Source organism: Myotis brandtii, unplaced genomic scaffold, assembly GCF_000412655.1.
Source record: "Myotis brandtii unplaced genomic scaffold, ASM41265v1 scaffold266, whole genome shotgun sequence".
NCBI classification, from domain to species: domain Eukaryota; kingdom Metazoa; phylum Chordata; class Mammalia; order Chiroptera; family Vespertilionidae; genus Myotis; species Myotis brandtii.
The window spans coordinates 10,920,499-10,936,252 of record NW_005360124.1 but is presented as its reverse complement, the minus strand read 5'-3'; the positions used below and the strand labels follow the sequence as shown (position 1 = coordinate 10,936,252).

At 39.8% G+C, this 15,754-nt stretch overlaps 1 protein-coding gene across 2 annotated transcripts in view; it reads right to left on the bottom strand.

Annotated features, from left to right (window-relative positions):
• TMEM2 (transmembrane protein 2) overlaps nt 1–15,754 on the bottom strand; it is a 71,356-nt gene that overhangs the window by 5,337 nt on the left and 50,265 nt on the right. For both annotated transcript variants that reach the window (XM_005868323.2, XM_005868322.1), the window contains exons 17-21: nt 14,062–14,277; nt 10,240–10,448; nt 6,398–6,580; nt 3,931–4,150; nt 2,302–2,400 (exon numbers count right to left, since the gene is read on the bottom strand). In XM_005868323.2, coding sequence (XP_005868385.1) covers nt 2,302–2,400; nt 3,931–4,150; nt 6,398–6,580; nt 10,240–10,448; nt 14,062–14,277 — 927 coding nt within the window. The remainder of the gene's footprint in view (nt 1–2,301; nt 2,401–3,930; nt 4,151–6,397; nt 6,581–10,239; nt 10,449–14,061; nt 14,278–15,754) is intronic.

Below are 15,754 nucleotides of genomic sequence, written 5' to 3'. Positions count from 1 at the left end.
CAGGTTTAGAACATCAGAGGAGCTAGACTGCCTCATCTCCATCGTTTCAACTCCTTTGAAATCAAAGTGGAAATATGGTAATTTTACCAGTTTTTAAGCCACGAGTATATTACTGCATAATTTCCAGTCGTCCCCTTTAAATGAACGGTTTGATACCTTTTCCAAAAAAAAAAAATGAACTCTAAACACATCCAAAGTCATTCATTCCTCAGCCAGAAAGGAATAAAAAAAAACTTACTAAACTGAAAAATGATTCAATACTGAATTAAGCACACTGTTTGTTTAAAATTTATAAAATTATAAGCTGGGAGAAATTATATTTAAATTTCATTTCTAATCACTATTGATCTGCCAGGAAGCAAAATGGCCTTTTATCTGTGTTTAAATTTATCTAATCCAGAGGATGGTTCTGGAAATGCTTGAGGTAAATTAAGTACCATTTTAGATTTGGAAAGACTGGAAGTGATTCTCTTATTTTTAAAAATCTGACATGGACAACAGTGTGGTGATTGTGTGTGTGTGGTGGTGGGGGGGGTGAGGAGTGGAGGTGGAAGAGGGCATGGAGAGTATAAATGGTGATGGAAAATTTTAAATTAAATTTTTAAAAATGCAGTAAGAGGCATTTCTTATTTATTTCATAAAAATAAAAATCTGAATACTTAAAATTGAGATACATTTTGGGGAAAAATATAAAATGATCTTCAACACACTCAAATTGTCCCTCCCCCAAAACCTAATGCTTAAAGGAAATATAACACTTTCCATAAAAACCAAATAAAGCAATGCCATGTCCTAGCAAAGGCTCTTCAGGAAACACATGTGGAAAGTACTACTGGTAAATATGACAAAAAACCATGTCCTGTGACTTTTCTAGGGTCCCAGGCACCTAATGTGTACAGCAATAGAGTGAAACAGTGTCTTCAGAGCCTGTGGCACAGCCTGTATGAGGTTTTTTGGGCAAAACAATATATTCTTTAATTATCTAGTGAGTATATAGCACAGGGAATATAGTCAATAATATATTGTTGACATGATTACTAGATATATTGTAGTGATCGCATCATAAGGTATATAAATGTAGAATCACTATGCTGTATACCTGAAACTAACATAATGTTGTACGTCAACTATACTGTAATTTCAAAAATTTTATCTAGTGATCTAACATTGCACCCAGCTCTTGCTTCCTTTATACAACTGAGCCCCTCCAGACACCAAGCTGGAACTCGAGAGCTTAAACATCTTCCTCAACTGAAACTTTATGTCTGTTGATTAAAAAATACTCCCCATTTCACCCTCCCCTTCGGTGGGAATATTCTTAACTCAGAGTTGTCAAAAAGTCAAATTTATGTTCTGGAGATGGAGAGTAGTGATGGTTGCACAATATGAATGTATTTCATACCACTGAACTGCACACTTAACAAAGATGAAGATGTGAATTTTATGTTACATGTATATATTAACACAATGAAAAACTGAGAACGAAATAAAGAGTAAGGTTGAATTTTTTCCACATTTATGTGGATTTGTGAATGTGTTGCCCACCACTTTAAAAAAAAACAGAGCTCCTAAAAAGACCACGTGAGACCGGGCCCAGGCCCTGGCTGGAAAGAGCTGGATGGCTGGATAGCTGCTCCCCAAAGAGCTCTTTATATGGTGGCACTCAAGTCAGCCGGATTTTGGACAGGCCACCTGCCAAGAGCTGGTTAGCACTGGCTGGCTTGGCTCTTCGCCCAAATTCTAATGCTGACACTGAGGCTCAGGCCTGTGCTGCTATTACCCCACTTAGGAAAGACAGCCGACACTTTGCATCTTCACTTTCCTCATCGGAAAACTGGGAGCCAGGGAACCTCAAACTAAAAGGCCAAGGAAAAATTTTTAAAACGCATTGCTCACATTTTAAACAAGCAACTTGAAAGTTCCTTTTACGTTTCAAAAACCAAGGTTAATCACCGTTTTCTACATTTTGATCGCCTGTGGCAATTATTTTTTAACCCAAGATGCCTTTTCCCTTATAAAAACGAAATCTGGGTCGCCTGTAACACTATTAATGAATGAAGAGTAATGTGAACAGTTTAACATTTACCTAAAAGTTATCGATAAACAGACAAAGTTTTTTAAAAATATATTTACCTAGAAACATAAATGTTTAAGAGATATTTATACCTCTATTGTATTGCTTGCCACCAATAATCAAAATGTGGTCACAAACAAGTGATTGTTGCCAAAAATAATTGATGTCACCGGGGTAAAACATAAAAGTGAGGAGCTGAAGTAGTGGACACGCCAGATGGTACTTACAGAGATGACAGACGGGTCTCCGCGCTGAGTCTCCACTTTACTGGGTGACTGGAATTGCACGGGGAGGTAGCTTTTATGAGGATCACTAGTAAACACCACCTAAGCAGGGAAAAAGTGCCATATTTATGTCAATTGCATCTGCCTCCAAAAGGATGCCTCAAAACAAACTCAATTATAACAAATTAGTTGTTTAGCTTTAAATGATTTTTAGAGAGAGAGAAAGGGAGGAGAGAAATATCGATGTGAGTGACAGTATCAATCAGCTGCCTCCTGTACACCCCGGGAATCGAGCCCACAACCCGGGCACATGCCCTGAGTGGGAATCCAACCAGCAACCTTTTGGGGTAGGGACGACACTCAAGCAACTGAGCCACACCAGCCAGGGCAAACTAGTGTTTTCCTGAACTTTTATACCTTATTTCATAACCTAGAATTCTACCTTTTGATACATGCTTAATATGAGATTTTCCTCATTTTCTGGAACAACAGTTTCAAATAATTGTGATCTTGTTAATAAAGTCAATTCTACAAATGACTAAATAAAAGTATTTTGTATTTACATCTTTGTAAACATTTTATGCAAACACAGTCACAAGTCTTTTTAAAGATCCTTTTCAGACCAGTACTCTGAATTGGGACTCAGTCATCCCAGAACTGAGGAGAGTACAGATGAGAAGTTTGAAAACCTTTAGTAGCCTTGTGCATTATCAGGTCTAAACGCAGTATGTATTTCTGTGGCAATTCTTGCTTTTAAAAACATTCTCTAGCCCAGTGAAATGTGGACACATATCAGAATCCCCTGCTGGGCTTGTTAACGCACAGACTGCCAGGTCCCACTCCCAGAATTGCTGGTTGAGTAGGACTGGAATTGGGCTCAGGAATTCCGATTTCTCACAAGTCCCCTGGTGCTGCTGTTACTGCTGGTTAGGGGTCCACACTTTGAGAATCATTTCCCTTAACCCATATTTGTTTATATAAAGATTAAGTATTAATGAATGCTACACCTCTTTCGTACTTGGAATTGATCTGACTTCCTTTGGAAGGAACACTGTGCCTGATTTTTGGGTTTCCTTTCATTGCAATGCTTTTTCGAGAAAGAAGAACAGCTAATTACAAATATTTCAGGAGAAGTATTTCATTTCTAACTAACTAAAGCCAGCCTGTCCTTTTAATTACAGGCAAATAAATAGCATCTGCTTCAAAATGAAGCGGGGGGGGGGGGGGGGGGGGGGGTGGAGAGAGGAGCTCTCCACCTTCAAAAAAGAAAACAATTTCCAGGAGTTGCATTTTCAGAAGAGAAATTTCACACTGCCAATAAAACAAAGTATTTTCTACATCACTGACATGTAAACCCAGAAACAACAGTGCAGCAGAATCACATCTGAGAAAGAGAAGATGACAGCCAATAAATCCAGTCACCCAGGGTGAACTGCTGTATCAGAGAAGGAAGGTATCTTTATTATAATTTGGACAAGGTTCCTTCTTATGAGCATCACATTCTATAATGGGCCAAAGTTCAGGAGAAACCATGCAACACTGACAAATTGGCAATATAGATGTTTCCCCCAAAAATGCGCCTACTGCAAAGAACCTTCCGACCTTGTTTCAGGCCACAGCCCACTCGTTTACCTGGCGGGTCCCGCAGCCTTGACAGGGTTTCGTGAGCATGGCTGGCATCCGCTTGAGGGCTGACGGCTTCCTGTAATACTGGGGATATGCTTTGGCCATGCAGTTACTGGTCTCTTTTGAGTCTGTTGCCGCCTGGATCCTGACTCTTTCGCATCCCTGAGATGAACAGTAACTGTGGCCATCCCTGCGGCCTTGGGCTTTGAGATACAAGAACAGCAACCTGTACAAAACAGAACGCAACCCACTGGGTGTTAGACTGCCTCTCGAAAACTTACACAAACTCCTCAAATGAACTCATGGCCAAAAGGTATATTCCTCTAATAAGGTAAAGAGTCCCTAAAAGAAATCTACATTATGAAACTAATAAAGTTGTTTCTCTTTCCTTTCTATCCTCCTAGGCCCCTAAGTCAAATTCAATACTCCTTCAGAAAATATTTTGATAGCCTGATTCATCGTTGTAGAAGATATGAAAGTTGATTTCTGGTTTGAATTAAGTTCAACAGGTGATTTGGGAGGATGGAATTTGGCTTGGCTCAAGGATCCCTTGGAAAACTTTATACTTGCATTGAGTTTAGAATTTGGTAAATCAGCATGGTTTTTTTTTTTTTTTGGGTTTATAAATCATTTTGGTTTATGGCACAAAATTTGAACAAGAACAGCAATTGTGTTTCGTTTGGCTTAAAATCAATTCAAAAAGCAATGGTTTCAAATCAATTCCTGCGACGTTTACTAAGAGCAGATGGGCCTGAGGTCCTTCTGTCTGTACTTTGGCCAAAATCAAATGAAATGAGCAGTCCACCGACTCTGAATTATCCTCCTACTGCCAAGATGAATGGAAAAGTAAGTTCTAGGCAGCAGTCCAACATCTGTCAGCAAACCTAGTCCTTCTAAAGCAAAGGAAGTCAATGTTCTAAAGGATTGATCAAATGTAATCAATTACTGAAGTCAAAAATTCTCATTTTAATATGAGGTCAAGTAGCAATTATGAGGTAAAAATCAGCCATTGTCCCAACATCCAGTAATTTTAGCCTTTATATGTAAGGAATGATACAAGCCTGGTTAGCATGGACCTTTTGACAATTAAAATCATCAAAATAAATGTAATTAAAAAAAATTAAAACCCCAAAGGCCGAGGGATTCTAGGCCCAGATGATGACACATTTCCCACCTTTTTACACATTTAATCATTAATTTGTGATCACCAGAATGTCCTTACAAATTTGGTTGTTCTGTTCATTTTTGTGAAAAGTCAACTGGGAATGTGGAAGTTCTGTCATGTAGAGAGTAAAAGTCCAAGCAGGTTAAGTCTAATTAGAAACTGAAAATCAAAGATAACTATGATAAAAAATAAATAAAAGATTTAAGCTGACCACACTGACTGCTGGAGGGCAAATAAGTTGCATCTCATTCAAAGGCTAACAAGGCACTTGCCTGAACCCCCAACCTTGTTCCCCCAAATCAAACTTGCCACCCTCATCCCAGTTGGAACCTTTGTCTTCCCCCAAACATGCCATGCCACGTTCTTCCATGCCTCCATGCATCCATCCACATTGTTCTTCACCCATCTCTTTGTCCATCTCCTCCTGCTCATTCAGGAGTCTGTCCCAGTGTCACGCTCTTGGGATGTCACTGGTTACCTTAGGCTGAACATCTGGGTCACCTCAAAAGGCACACTGACTATCCCACCATAGGGCTTTTAGCACTTAAATTCTTCACTCTCCAATGACCTGCTTTACATGCCCATATCTTCAATGGACTGTGCATTCACAGGAGAAATGCATCTTATTTACGTTAGTGTCTTTACTCAGGTGCCTAGACAATGGCATAGGAGGAATATCAGCTTAAGGGATGGCTAAGGAGCATGCTAGTTGCTGGAAGAGTACAGGAGATCAAGCCTACCATCACCCAAAGGCTGAGAGACTGTAACTGGATAAGAGCAGACAAAGCCAACAGGACCCCAGGTGAACAGGATTAGAATTAAAAAGTGGAAAGATGCAGCCTAGAGAAAGTTGAAAGCAAACATGCCACGGTTATACAGTGATTTTTAAAAACTCAAGGTCAACTTGAGAGAGAGAGAGAGCTTTAAGGAAAAGAAAAATGAGCTTTCACTGAAATATGAACTATATCATATGCAAATAATCATCGTAAAGAGTTGTTATAGGAAAGAAATTAGTTCAAGTTTCTATTGGGCCTACTGGTTCTTTATTGACAAGGATAATTTCTCTTTCTAAATTGCCTTAATAGGTATACGACAAACATCTTCACTCAATTCCTACAGCCAACTATAATTATGAGTCATTCTAGTTCCCTAAGCCTCTAATAGCGATGAGCAGAGAATTACCCACATCAGCTGCTTGTCTAAAGAGCCATCACATCACAGTCTATTCTTAGTTAGGCTGAAGAACCAGTAATTTCTCCATTAAAGAAAAACAGCAATAATTCTCATTTGCTGGTCGCACTGAATTACCCCGTGCCGGAGTCAAAATAGAATTTCCTCTCAGACTGCTTCCTCTGCAATTCTTCCAGTGAATTCACAGGCTCATAATCTTCCATTTTGGATAACGAGCCATTATGCCGCTGTAAAAAGCCAAAAGTAATCTGAAAAACTGTGTTTGATGGATAGCAGAGGCCAACTCGAATCCAGTCATTCCTACCAAGAAAAGAAAATTAAAACATGAATTCACATTTAAGTCAATATATTTGGGGCATTACAGCATATATTAGTATAAACACTAGCCATGATTTTCTCCTCCTGAAATGTTTGCTGTGCACTGAGCCACTAACGATAGAAGTCCTGAGCCCTGACGTGCTAATGAATCATCCACCTCTAAATGTTTTCCCAGTTTCTCTTATCAATATTTTTACAACAATCACATGGCTTATAGAAACTTCTTGGTTTCAACAGGACTTCTAGGAATGTGAATAGAAGTTGGATAAGATGGATTTTGACACTGTGAATGGATAATAAAATTAAGTGAGATGGTTGGACATGTAGTAAGGTGGATGAAACACCACTAGCCTGACAGTAGAAGTACACACTAGTAAAATCTTTCCAAAGAATTTTTTGTCCATAAATACATTTTTATCTTTTATTACTACATTAGGATAAGTACTTAGTGATAAAATTTATAAATATAAAAGTATGTGTATTTCTTTTTTCTTTTTTTAATCCTCACCCGAGGATATGTTTTTATTGACTTTAGAGAGAGAAGAAGAGAGAGGGAGAGAGAGAAACAATCAGCTGCCTCCCACATGCATCCCAACCAGGAACTGAACCACATGCATGTGCCCTGACTGGAAATCAAACCCACAACCCTTCGGTTCACAGGATAATGTTCCAACCAACTGATCCACATCAGCCAGGGCAAAAGTATGTATATTTTTAAACCTTTGATGTATATGACCAAATTGCCACAGTGTTTTTTTTCTTACCTAAAAATCCTTAGACATAAAATTAATATGCACCAATAAAATTTACCATTTTAGCTATTTTTAAAAATATATATTTTATTGATTTTTTACAGAGAGGAAGGGAGAGGGATAGAGAGTCAGCGCCCGCAACCAAGGTAGATGCCCTTGACCGGAATCGAACCTGGGACCCTTCAGTCCGTAGGCTGACGCTCTATCCACTGAGCCAAACCGGTCAGGGTCATTTTAGCTATTTTTAACTACAGTTCAGAGGCATTAAGTATATTCAAAAGTTGTGCAACCATCACCACTACCCATTTCCAGAACTTTTCAATCATTTAAAATTTTTAAACAATAAGTAACATGGCCTTAAAATTGTTCACAAAGGTTTCACCCACTAAAACCACTAAAGAATAATTAGAAATGCAGACCAAAATGCATTAAAACAACATGTTCTCTGTGGTATATTTGTAATAGTAAAGGGGGAGTGGACAAGAGAAAAACAACCTAAATATCTATGGGGAAAGGGAGTAGTTAAATAAATTTTGATTATCTCTATATGCTCAGAAAATACTTGAGGGCGGAGAGAGAACACTATAAATGTTTATAATGCCTCACCCTGTTTAAGAAAATTATAGGTTATTTCAATTTTCTTTATGTTTTCCTGTATTTTCCATATTTTGTTTAAATGAATAAGTCCAGCTTTTATAACCTTTAAAGTGACAAAATCTATGACCTCTCTATAATTATATTAAATTTGGAAAATAAGATTGTCCATCTCTTCCTCTTGCCCATGATGTAATTTTTGCAAACTTTCAGCTAATTAAACAAGGAAAGTCTGACTGAACTCCGAGCCCATGTGGATTTTTGTAACTTCTGGGTTCAGTCTTTTTTTCACTTTATAATGTTCTTACTTGGTATTTATTTAAAAGTTACGCATGACACTGACCAGAACCCTACATAGCATTTGACTGTAGGATCTCACCTAAAATTCATAACCTGCCAGATACAAGTTTTTCATATTTCTTGTAAGTCCTCTCCAACCTCATTTGTTTCTTTGACTGCTCTGCAGCTCACTGATGGGAGTGATAACAGCAGATTGGCTTTCAGAAACCTCACCCTGGATACAATGTGGACTAAGGATTAGAGGTGGGGAGACCCAGCAGGACCCAGACAAGAGATGACAATGGCCTAAACTCAACCACAAACAGTGGAGGTAGAAATAAATGGAGAGATATCAACAGCATTACAGACAGAACTGACAGGGTTTGGTCACTGCTGAGATGAAGAAATAAGGGAAAAGGAAGAGATAAGGATGAGTCCTTGGTTGACTCAATAGGTAGAGGTGCAACTCTCCAGCAAGGCATAGAGAAGCAGCAACGAATGTCACAGGAAAACAGTAAGGGTTCCGTGTGGGACTTGTGCCAGAAACCTCACAGCTCAGAATAAGAGCATCCACCAGGTTCTCCAGTCCTTGGAATTGACTTACTTAGAACTGCTTGTTCTATGTGCACCTCTTCATTTCAGTTGTGTGTTTTAAGAGTGTTCAGAAAAGTTAGCACTTTATGACCAGTCAGGTGAATAAGCCATTTCAGTTTTCCAGGTACATATCCGAACAGTTTCATGGAGTCCCATTGGTTAACCACCACACATGTCTAGACTGATTTCACTCTGCCCTTCTAGGCGCATCACTCCTTCCTGGTTTCATCTCCTGTCACACCCTGCGCTCCCAGGGCACTGCATCCGTCAGTCCCCGAACAGAGCTAGCCCTTCCTCAATCTGTTGCTTTTGTAACAAAACAGATCATTTAGTATCGCTTTCTCAGCACAGCCTGGCCCAGCTCCTCAAGGCTAGAATTAGGTGCTCTATTCTTTGCCCACTAAAAAACAGTATCAGTTTATTGATTTTCTTGAGTTTTTTTCTACCTGTATACTGTGAGCTCCTGGAGGGCAAGTACTTTTCTCCCTCATCATTTTCTGGTACACAGTAAACGCTTGAATAAATTAATGTACAAATAGAGCCTTTGACTATAAATAGTATTATTAGGACAGACAACTGGGAAACCAAGAAGCAATAGAAATCGGCAGGAGTGGCAAATGCCTGGCATTCATGCCACTACTCTTCCACCTCTTACCCATAGCAGACATTACTAATCAACCACACCTCTCTCTTCTGTCAAATCTAACCTTGGCCTCAAAAACCTTTTTCTTTCCTCGGTAACCCAGTGCTCAGTTGGAACAACACATAGAACTTCTTCCCATCCCAACTAAGGGGAATTAAAGTATTCAGCAGACAATATGAGAACCTACTGTTAAATGGCTTTCTGCACACAATACCCTGACCGCAGAGAAACAGAAATGCTTTCGAAATGAAAGGGGGGAATTAAAGTATTCAGCAGACAATATGAGAACCTATTGTTAAATGGCTTTCTGCACACAATACCCTGACTGCAGAGAAACAGAAATGCTTTCAAAATAAAAGGATTCACTCTAGCCAGTTTGGCTCAGTGGATAGAGCGTTGGCCTGTGGACTAAAGGGTCCCAGGTTCGATTCCGGCCAAGGGCACATGCTCGGGTTGCGGGATCGATCCCTCCCAGTAGGGGATGTGCAGGAGGCAGCCAATCGATGATTCTCTCTCATCTTCGATGTTTCTATCTCTCTAGCTCTATCCCTTCCTCTCTGAAATCAATAAAAAAAAATTTTTTTAAAGAAAAAAAAATGAAAGGATTCAATTTGTGTAATCTCCTGATTCCATCCACCTAAAACATACAGCCTCCCCACAAGAGAAATGTAGTACAAGAAATCGGCATCCTTACTTGCTACAAAGGTGGTGTGTTACTATTTTTCTCCACTAGATTCCTACTTGCTCAGCTATGTGAAGTAACAGTAATGGGAACATACTTGTTGAAATTTATGAGGTATAGAAATACAGTCTTCGGCGCTGGCCCGTTCCAGTGGATGGTGTAGCCCTTCTCCAGCATGATCACCGGCTGGTACTGGGGAAAGGCAGCCTTCTGGTTGATGCCCCGAAGCACCATCGGGTAGGATGGATACTCATCTCGTGTGATGGTCATGGTCAGATTCTGAGTGCTCCATGTCTGCACATAGACCTTCAAAAAATAAATTAAGAGTCATGGGGAAGAGCATGAACACTTAGAGAGCCAAACAAACATTTCCAGCACAAAGCCAAGTGTCTCTAGTTTCGAGAGAGAGATTCTGTGATCTATGCCAGACTAAATGAGGGGTAGCCAACTTCATCTTAAGCCACACATACAATGAAGCTTGCTTAAACTGAAATGGCAAAAACAGACCATGCGTTCTGCTAGCCAAGACCGTCATCATCTCTTCCACCACAACAGGCCAGCTTATTCATCAGAATATAAAACCTTTGTGGCTTATGCAGCCTGTCCAAAAAAATCCCTCAATCTGAAGAATGCACATATAAGAAATTAGTCAATTAATGTGAAAATGGATACTCTCTACTCAAATCTGAGAGACTTTCCTCGAACGCAAGAGAGGGAAAATGTAAACACCTTAGAGTTTGGGCTTGCAATTTTCCATGACCTACATCAGCCCAAGAAGTCATTTTTCACCCCTTCAAAGGAAAAAGGGTTATAAAGCACTCTGCAAAAACTGGAAAAACATCTTAAACCGAGACAAATTTGAAAGTCCTGAATTTGTTCCAGTGGCATGAGCTCCTTGCCAAAACAAAGCCTTCCCTCAAAACAAATCTCAGAACAATTTCCTAAAACAAATGAGAATTGCTCTGGCCAGTGTGGCTCAGCTGATTGGGCATTGTCCTGTACACCAAGAGGTTGCCGGCTTGATCCCGGGTCAGGGCACACGTCCGGGTTTTGGTGTTGATTCCCAGTAGGGGGCGTGCAGGAAGCAGCGGATAGATGTTCCACTTTCACATGTTGATCCCGGGTCAGGGCACACGTCCGGGTTTTGGTGTCGATTCCCGGTAGGGGGCGTGCAGGAAGCAGCCGATAGATGTTCCACTTTCACATGATCTTTCTCTCTCTCTCTCTCTTCTCTCTCTCTCTCCCTTACTCTCACTCTTAAAAAAAGAAACAAACAAAAAAACACAAAAAACAAGTAAACAAGTATCTTATAACAGATTTCCCCATAAGTATTATGACATCTGCAGAATATTGTATTTAATCCACAATACTGCTCTCTGTTTTTCTCTTTTGGTCATTTCTACAGTTTTGTCCATAACTGATTCCTCAATTATAAATCTTTTGAAGCAGAGAATCTTCTAAACTCTCATTCATGTTTGACTACTTCAATATAGTCCTCTTCTCTACTAAAACCACTTAAAGGTTTAAAATACATATAACTAAAATGTTTATATTATATAGAATTAAATATAGTTTACATAGAATAGGTAGCAAAGAGCAGATATTCAATTAACATAAATTTACAAATAGCTAAATAAAGTTTGTTCTGCCTTGAGGTCCAGTTGCTTCTATCTTTTGCCTATAAACCCAGGCTATTATCCATCAGCTCAGTAACAACAAATGGCTGCAGATCTGAGCTCCCAGCCCCAATTCCAAATTCTCAGGAGAAAATTTCTAACCTGTAGTCCCATCATCCCAGAGCCTCCTGGGAAGTATTAGATGACTTGTTTCTTTCTTCATCTTCAAATAAAATAGAATTACTACCCTGGTTTGTAAGATAGAAGAATCAGGTTCAAGTCTCAACTACATCATAAATCAAAGAGTTTATAGACCCATTTATAGTAATTTTAAAATACAAAGTTTTCATTAGTGAGCACACCCCATTTTAAGACAGACACACAAATGCAACCTTACGCACACATGGCTCGCAAGAAATTTAACACTGCAGCTACAAAAGGACTAAAATCTTTTTGTTTTATTTTAATTCTAGAATTTCTATCGCTTCCTGGTTATTGATGAGTCAACTTAATTTTAGGGGGTGATTATGATGAAAATGAATGGGAATAAGGAAGCCCACAACAGTGAAGCTAATAGTATATTAAAATAAACCAGAAAAATCTCTCCAGTCTTTTTTTATCCTTCTTAAATCCTTTGTCTTAGCTATAGATAAAAATCTTTGTAAAGTGTTTGTTTTTTAACTTAAGAACATAGCATTCTTCAGCAGTCATGATTCAAAATCAGGAGAGCAATGAAGAATTCTGCTCCAAGCAGCTCCCACTCTAGGTTTCAGTGGCAGAAACCACAGTAGCCTCAGAAGTTGAAATGCAGGAACCCATGAACACACCCTTGACAGGCAGAGTAGCCAGAGCTCGGGAAGGGCCTTCATCACAGGCTGGTCCTTCCCCAAGAAGAACCCTCCCTATAAATACGAGCATTTAGGAGCAAACCAACAAGGCAGGCTTCTTTCCTGCTTTGGGACTATCAGAGCCCAATGCCCCCTGGAAGGTCCTTCGCTCTTCCCTAATTCTCCTGTCTATGCTCTTAATTCCCCTTCTCCTTTATCTTTTTTCTCCCTCGACTGTCTAGTGTTAAATCTTACCACTTAATTATATAAAGTATGGAAATAAAACTGCTTCCTTCAAAATTCTGGGCAACTGACACCCCCATCTGCAACCTCTCTATCTATCCAAATATCACTATTAAAATAATTGTTGCAACCTAGAGCTCTGCTCCTCAAATAATACTAATTGCAGCAAACACTATCCCATGTGCGAAGCCACGGGCTAAATGCTTTACATATATCCATGCATTCTGTCTTCTCACCAGCCTCGTATGAGAGGAACCAGCATTATCCTCATTGTGCCCAGAAACAGAGTGGATATTAACTTGCTCAACTCATATTTAAGGAAAAATGAAGCCAGGATTCAAATCCAGGCAGGCTGGCTCAAGTATCTGTGCTCTCAACGTACTACCTCCCAAATTAATCCATCCTTTTCTACCGGGCACCCAGTTAATAAATGCACACTAGCTTAATGTTTCCAAAGAAGTGTTTCACAGTCTGTATCATCCCTTTCATATTTTCATAAACATTATATTGTAATATCATTCAAAGAATTCCTTGAATGTCTCCTTGTCCACTCATTTCCAATTCCTAGCTCTGTCTCTGGAAACATCTCACTTTCCATGCGATACTGATATTCTTGCCCCACAAGTCGGATTCCCATATTTAGTAGAGATAATAACCCTGGAAGGAAATAAAGCTCCCTCTCTGGGGCAGAGCGGTAGCATGGCAAAAAGCCTGGCCTAAGACTCGGGAAAGATAGGTTCTCACCCCAGCTACATCCCACCCATATTTAACCAAGGGCAAATCCCCTCACCCCTCTTGGACTCATATTTCCACGTTGGTTTGAAGTGGGGGGGGGGGCTTGAAATAAAATTCTATGAGCCCATGGTTCCTACTGAATTTTTTTCTTTCACTTTTTAAAAAAATGTATTTTTATTGATTTCAGAGAGGAAGGAAGAGGGAGAGAGAGATAGAAACATACGATGAGAGAGAATCATTGATCCTGCCTCCTGCACGCCCCTTCTGGGGACCGAGCTGGCAACCTGGGCATGTGCCCTGACTGGGAATCAAACCATGACCTCCTGGTTCATAGGTTGACGCTCAACCACTGAGCAATACCAGCTGGCTCTTTCGCTTTTTTTTTCTAGAGAAAATCATGCTTTGGAGAGTGTCAATCACGCTGAAGAGCACTCCTCACAGAAGAGGTGATGTCAGGAGCTGGCAAGGACGCAGGCATCCTAACGCATCCTGGCCTACCTGGGCGTAGCTCCCACTGCAGATCACCGCGTTCCATTTGGTAACGTTCACACAGCTCGGATGGCGGATCAGGTAGTTGTCAATTCTTCCCACGTAAGTGTCCTTGTATCCTGTCACAGAGCCATCAGTGTCGTGGAATATGGAGTTCTTGTCACCATCCAGCTCACAATCTTCAAACCAGGGGCCAGGCTTTCCAAAGAAGACATTCAGAGAGACCTGAGGGCAGTGAAAAACAAGGAATTCACCAAATGAGGGCTCCTGCCGTCTCAGTCAGCACCCCCTGCAAGGATCCTCCTGCATTTCCATTCCAACTGCTTGGAGATTAAAACAGCCCTGACAGTTCATAGTTGTCAGTCAAGGCACCCAGTCAATCAAAGCTGTCCATTAGTTATGACATGCCTGGGGGGAACATTTTTCCAAAGCCTTGTGGAGGTCAAGCAGCAAATGTGAAATTTCATCTTTGGTGGTTTCCCTTTCTTCCAGTTAAAACTATTACCTGCTCTCCACACAAAACTAATCTGCAATAAGAGAAATTAGAACTGTGGGAAAGGGAATTAAGCAGTCATACACATTTGTTGAAAATTATAAACTTTACATGCCTGGGGGGAACATTTTTCCAAAGCCTTGTGGAGGTCAAGCAGCAAATGTGAAATTTCATCTTTGGTGGTTTCCCTTTCTTCCAGTTAAAACTATTACCTGCTCTCCACACAAAACTAATCTGCAATAAGAGAAATTAGAACTGTGGGAAAGGGAATTAAGCAGTCATACACATTTGTTAAAAATTATAAACTTTAGGGGGTGGAAAGAGATTAACCAAAGAACTTATATGCATATATACATTGCCCATGAACACAGACAATAGAGTGGTAAGGGCCTGGGCTGGGGCAGGAAGCAGGTGGTGGGAGCAAAGAGGGGAAAGGGGAGAGAAGGAATATCTGTAATACTGTCAACAATAAATAAATATTTTTTTTTAAATTATCAATGTTACATTTACGATCTGTTCATTTTTCTGTATGTAAATTATATCTTAATTAAATAAAAATCTATTCTAAGTTCTAACTTCAACTAGTTAATCATTTTCTTTTTCTTCAAGTGATTTAGTTACTTGTTCATGTCTTCTCCTACTTCCCAGTTAAAATACAGTCTAAGTATTTCCTTAGTGTGAATAATAAAGTATTTAGAACAGGGTCTGCTATGTCATAAGCATTTAATAAATGTCAGCTATTAAAATTCCATGAAGTGCCTTTCCCAGTAGCTTCCGTGGTCTTACAGGAGTTCTACACTGAGCCTAGCAGAGAATGACATTCAATATTTCCCAACAACAGGCACAGGGGAGAGGAGCCAAGCACAGGTCACCCTCTGCCAGAGGCTAGGAAAGCCTGTCAATAAAATAATTTGTTTCACACCACCCAGTACTCCTCTTCTTCTCCTGAAGTTCCTCAGAGTAGACCTAGACAAGTACAATTCCAGGCAGATCCCAAATCTCTTCTTGGATCATTACACTGAATGTACCCAAACCATGTCCTCTTGTTCTTATGAGATGCTACAATCCCTGCCACCAATTTAGGTTATTTTCCTTTCCAAGGTATCACTTGAATGTTAAAAAATACCCCAGGTCACCTGGGACTTCTATTTTCACCTTGAACTCAACAGGACAGAAAGAATAATAAATTTTAAGACTTTCTTTTGCGTA